The sequence below is a fragment of the Falco peregrinus genome, chromosome 6, assembly GCF_023634155.1.
Source record: "Falco peregrinus isolate bFalPer1 chromosome 6, bFalPer1.pri, whole genome shotgun sequence".
Lineage (NCBI taxonomy): Eukaryota > Metazoa > Chordata > Aves > Falconiformes > Falconidae > Falco > Falco peregrinus.
In genome coordinates this window covers 41951105-41957104 of record NC_073726.1, presented here as the reverse complement: position 1 = coordinate 41957104, position 6000 = coordinate 41951105, and the positions used below count along the sequence as shown (strand labels likewise).

The window sequence follows — 6000 nt, the reverse complement described above, 5'->3', positions numbered from 1 at the left end:
CATGGCTGAGATGGTCAGAGACAGACGGGCAGCCTCACAGGGCAGTGACCAGGTTTCTGACTTGGGACACAAGAAGGTAGTTTCTGTTCTGATGATTTCTATGCCCTCGCAGACCACTTCTGTCTTCAAGCGATCAGTGTGAGGGGGTCTTTTCTAAGCAGAGTTGCTCCAAAACTTCCCAGTTAAATTTCTCGACTTGCTTGCTTGAACCTAGACTTGCTGTAACCCTAACCCACAGCTGCTTGAGAACAGATAACCATGTTAGCAAGTGACCAGCTTATCTGACAAATGGCTTCTCATCCACATTCTTGTTTGTGTATTTTAGACATCCTGGGTCCTGTGGGCCATTTTGATATCAGCAATAGACTAGAGATTGAAAGTAGATTGCTTATAGGGTATTTATTGCTTGGGGGAGGTGGGGAAGGTTACCTTGCCCTTCTTATTTTCTCCTTTCCCCAAACACAACTCCCCCACTTCTTCAATCCATTCTTCTGGTCTTATTTCCATTTCTTCCCACTATTAAAGCTCAGTCCAGTTCCTCTCTGGGCACTCCTTCAGATGTTTTTCAGTTTTAGGTACTCTCTACTTTCCCCCTGGAACCAATACATGTGAGTAGATTGGCATATTGCCGAGCAGTGAAAGCCCTTTTCAGGAGTACTTTTGTCCCCACAGCATTTCTGCACGGTGACTGGCAACCCTGCATTCCCTGTGTTGCAAAATCTGAGTTTGCATGTGGAGAAAGAGATGGGGATGAGGACAACCCCACCCCTGTGAAACAGTCAGCTGGGTTGAACCCATCAGTGGAGCTCTAGAGATGGGCTTTTCATTCAGTCCTTCAGCATCTCCCCTCCAACTTCTGCTACCTTCTCCAAATAGCTCTGCCAATTACTTACTGGTTTGGGTTTTTTTTATGTATGTGGGCTTCACATTTTCAGAAGTATTTAGTAATGGTGAGTTCTTCAGCACTTGGGTGCATAATTTGACATATTTTTAAAAGACCCAGAGGTTTCGCTCCTGACCCGGTTTTCAGATGTTAAACTTGTGGATGAAACCAGAGAAAGCTTTGTAAAATCTTCAGCCTGGATCCTGCTGAAAGTTCACTAATTAGTTTTAAGATAGCCTTTGATCGGCTTATGATATTATCATGGTATGAATTCTATGATAGGGCCAACTGCAAAAAAACTGGAACAGAACACACACTGATTAATGTTTTTCCAGCTTCTCCCCTTCCATCATTCAGGATGCTGCCAGTGAAGTACGTACAGGTGCCCGCTTACAGAGCACCGTTTTAACACGGGTCCCTGCCCCTCTGCCCAGGGAGCGGTAGGTGCCTCCCACGCGTCCCGGCAGCTCCGGCAAGCTGCTGGCTGGAAGGCGGCGGGCTGTGCGGCCTCGGCAGGCACACCGCTGCCCGGCCGGGACCCCCGAGCGCCCCCTCCTCCAGCCGAGCCCTTCAAGGCAGGGGCAGTGCGAGGCCGCCCGCAGCGGGCCGGGCAGCAAGCGGCAGCCGGCAGGGCCGCCGGCCGGCACCGGGCACACTCGCCGGCCGGGAAGGTGGCGGCGGCCGCCCCGCCCGCCCCACCGCCCCCACCCCGCCGCTGCCGCTCCGCCTCCGGGGCAGGGAGGGCTCGGGGCGGGCTCGCCTCCCCGGCGGCGGGAGAGCGGGCGCGGGGGGCCGCAATTTCGGGAGGATGAATGCGGAGAACCAAGATGTGCTGCTGGATCTAGAGGGGGAGGAGGAGGAGGAGGAGGAGGAAGACGACGATGACGGGGAGACCGGTGAGTCGGGGTGGCGCGGGGCGGGCGCCCCGGGACAGCGCGGGGACCGGCGCGGCGGAGGCGCCCCCCGGGGCAGGCGGGGGTCGGCGGGGGCTGCAGCCAGGGAAGTGCCCTCGTGGAACCGGTGTCGTGGGTGGGGAGGACACCTGCTGGCGCCGCGCCCCGGGCAGTGACCGGGCCGGGGGGTGGCAGGCTGGCTCGCCCCGCAGCTCGCCCCCCGCTGCTACAACTGATGATTCCCCCGCGGAAGACGCGCCCCGCTGTCCGTGCCGGCGGCGCGCCCCAGGCGGGGCTCCCTCGCCCAGCGCCGCCGCCGCGCTCCTGCTTGCCCAGCGTCAGCTGGCGGGGGAGCACCGAAAACTTTGCCCGTTCCTTCCCCTCTCCTGGGAGGCACAGGCGTGAGGTGGCACAGGGCAGCGCTTCGCAGCCAGCACAGTGCGGTGCCGGAGCCCCTAGGCGCCGCTCGGAGCCCCCAGCCCGGGCACAGCCCGTGCCGCCCCGCCGGTCCCCGGGCAGCGTGCGGGGCACCACCGCCTCGCACCGGGCCCCGCGGCTGGCGGCAGCGCCGGCGGGCAGCGGCTGTATCCCCCCAGCTGCCGGCTGGCTGCCTTAGCTTGGCAGCCAAGCAACGGAGGGAGAAGATGAACCCCCCCCCCCAAAAAAAACAACGTAAGGGAGGAAATTGGCAAAGCATAGAAAGATAGTAATTTCTTAAACAAAGCGGGGGGGGGGGGGGGGGGGGGGAGGGAATGCATATTCTGTCTGCCAGAAATGTAGACCGTAAAATAAGCTGAGAGTTCTACATTCAAAATGTATGTTACTCGTATCCCAACAGCAGTATCCCAACAGCAGCAGCCCAGGACAATGACAGTTGTTTTTACTGTGGGAATGAATTCTATTAAAGTATTTCCAGCAAACAGCCCAAAAGGGGCTGGTTCTCGGCCGGGTCAGACTGAAGGGGTCTGTTTGTTTCACTAAAGAGACACAGATTTACTTCAGGTCACAAGCTGTTTTCAGCTGTGGTACCCAAGGCATTCTGAAGTCCTGTACGTCTACCTAACCGGTTAAAATGGATGTAACAAACAAGGAGTGCAGGCAAACATCAGTTAGACAAGCAAGTAGGAGGTAGGTTTGTGTATACAAATTAAAAGGGTTCCTGCTCATTATTGTTCAAAAGGTTGTGAATGCTTTTACAGAGAAGTACAGGATTTTGGTATTATTTTAATATTGGGGCTGGATTTCTGCATTTGTAAAAACTTCTGGTGAGATTAGCTTTCTCTGATACTCTGGTGGCCTCTAAATACTAATCCTTAATAATGGCCACTACAGTTTGCCTCCTTTATTCGATTAGCTCCCTCCAAAAGTGTATAAAGTTTGAGCCTCACCCAACGGTCTGTGGAAATCAGGGGGATGTCTTTCCTCCAACATTACTAGCCTTTGTTTCAGATGCCGTGGGAGTATCCCTTGCTTTACAGTAACAGTCCAAAAGACAAATTCAGTTTTCCATATGAAGTGAGGCAGAGGAATTTTTTGACTCCACTCCCCAGATTAAAGGGTGAATCAGGACTGCAATTTATTAACCAACACATGCCTTTTTTCTTTCCATTCTTCACTCCAAAGAACAACTGAATTGTTTCCTACTCATGACTATCAAATCTGGGGTTAGTTTGGCTCGCAGAGCCAGCAAATAATGAGCTGCGTGTTCTGCTTGCAGGATACAGCAGCTAGGAACAACTCATGCTATGTGGCAAAATTGGCTAAAAATTGAGCAGTGATGATTTCATGAGTTGTTATGCAAAGCCTGTTACATGCCCAGGTCTGTCACATATGCTACTCTGCCTTGCAAAATGCATGCATCGAGGTTTTTACGCTATGTATAATTACAGGAGAGCTATTTTATTAGCCTGAGGAACTGGCAAATCATCCATTATCTCCAATTTTATTGTACCACTTGCATCTGCATTTTCCCAAGACAGCCATCCCTGTTTTAGCAAGTAAGTAGGACTTCTGAACTCTTTCCAGTTGTATTCGAGATCAATCCCAAGTGTTTATGGCTCATCAGGAAAGCATTATTATGGCATATCAAAGTTTGTAGTCATGGCACATAAAGGGAGTGCTCTGGCTCATATTGGCATACAGTTGGTTTTGGTTATCCTTGCTGATGGCTAGCAAACCACTCACGTCAGAGGCAGACTTAGGTGTTGAGGGAAAGAGCTGGACTCATGAGTCCCAATCCGCAGGAAGGTACCACGGCTGTGCTGCCTGCCATACATAGCTTAGAAATGGATTATTTCAGTCAGACTTGTGCTTTGAGAGTCTTGTCCAAGGGTTAGGCTTTTTTGACAAGTTTAAACCCTTTTTTTTTCCAGTGCTTAAACTAGATGGGCAACTTTTTCTTCTGGAGTCAGACTGTTTTCAAGAGGATTGTTACATTAGTGGAACCAATTTGTTTCTGAGATATCTTGTTACCAGGCAGAAATGGTGGGAAGGACGTTGACCTGCAGTTGCCACAGCATTTAAAATTCTCCAAACCCATTATTTTCCACCTAGAAACTGTCAGACGGTTCCATAAACTGTGAAGTTTTTTCTTTCCCTGGTGCCAAACCTCATACCATATATAAATTAGTTTGCTTGTGTTTGGGGATTTACAGAATATCAGAGTGTGCTTTTCTGAAAATTAACTTCTGCAGACAATATCCAGACGCATCCACTCTGACTAACCATTCTGCATGAAATACTTTTATTTGGGATATGTTAGCATCTTGCTCATTCTTTGTGGTCTTGGTTTTGCTCAAATATATCTCCTACTTGTTCCTTGAGCCTGAGTGTACAACATCTCCCCACCTTTTGACATTTTTTTGTCATACAATGTAGATACTGTGCTGATGAAGATTCCTGCTCTTCTTTCTGAAAAGGATTTCATGCTGCTGTTCAGCACATGTTTTTACCAACTACAGTAAAAAAAGTACAACAGTACTGCATTATTCAAGCAACACTGGTTGTGGAGTTGCACCCTAAAATAACCGGGTTTGCGCAGCCCACTGTACCACTGGAAACCTGTCCTAAGGGATGATGTTGTAATCCAAATGGTGAAGAGCAGGTATAGCTATTCTTCACCTCATTAGTTTTGCTAACGGTTCTGTCCTCTGCTTGTTTCCTCATGGCATATACTGAATTTTATCATATTGTCTGCCTAGAGCTTCTATTTTTTCCTATTTGATAGCTTCATTAACTTGACCTACTTCTCATATGACCCTACAAATATTATTGATATCATATACTGTACTCCAATATGGATGTAGAGTTCCAACAGTGTTCTACAAATTGCTCCAGTGTTTGCCTTCATGATGCTGCAGAATGGTCAATTCTCTGTAGAAGTCTTCGGAAGACAGTGGAAAGTCTGAACAGTTGGATTCCTTGACTGAAAAATCTGGCTTTGTCCTGCAATCTATTTACTGTAATCCCCACACTGTGGGGAATTTAAAGGTGGTCTACTCATCAGCAGGTGCAGGGATCAGATCTCATAGTCTTGTAATATGCAAGGCTTTATAAGCAGCTTCTTTAAAAAAATGTGATTCTGTTCCTGAAAGGACAGTATCTTGCTTTTCAGCCTACCTACAGTAATGAGTAAGACTACCTCAGTCCATTCTTATCACACCTGGTTTTCTTTTCTTTTTCTTCTCTGTCTTGTAATCAACTTAAAAATTATTGGGGCACATTTCAGTCAGCCACTGTCCTGAAGAAGACTGTGGGATGGGTACATCCGATGAGCTGAGAATCAAGAATTTCTGCTCCCTGATTCTGTGCTGTTGTTGTACAACATCTAGGAGACAAGAAGAGACCCTTCATGGTGAAGTCCAGGAAACACTGGCCTGTACTAGTGGTCAAAACTGAAAACTACCTTTCATGCCTTCATGTCCTTCCTCTTATATCTGCTACCTTGATAGTTTACCTAATTTCTTCCTCTCTTCATACTTCAGTAATTTTATTTTCTGACCTTGCACCCACTTCACTTTTACCAAATGCAAGTCACGCAGGAGTAACAACCTTGTCACCAAGTATGGTTGCATTTGAACAGTACACTGCTGGTACCACTCACTTTTTAATTCTGATTTAATGATTTTTCTATAAAACTACTAAAAAGCAAATAGTGAGAGTATAAATATTTAAATACAATATAATTACAGTTTTGCAGCTATTTATAATTCATAAACTCTGGAA

At 48.3% G+C, this 6000-nt stretch overlaps 1 protein-coding gene across 1 annotated transcript in view; it reads left to right on the top strand.

The window, feature by feature from the left end:
• The first annotated feature begins 1670 nt into the window (after positions 1-1670).
• The window catches only part of ANO6 (anoctamin 6), a 78984-nt gene continuing 74654 nt past the window's right edge, over positions 1671-6000 (top strand). Inside the window, exon 1 of the mRNA XM_055808972.1 lies at positions 1671-1779. Within this exon, the coding sequence (XP_055664947.1) occupies positions 1692-1779 (88 nt within the window). The 5' untranslated portion in view covers positions 1671-1691. The remainder of the gene's footprint in view (positions 1780-6000) is intronic.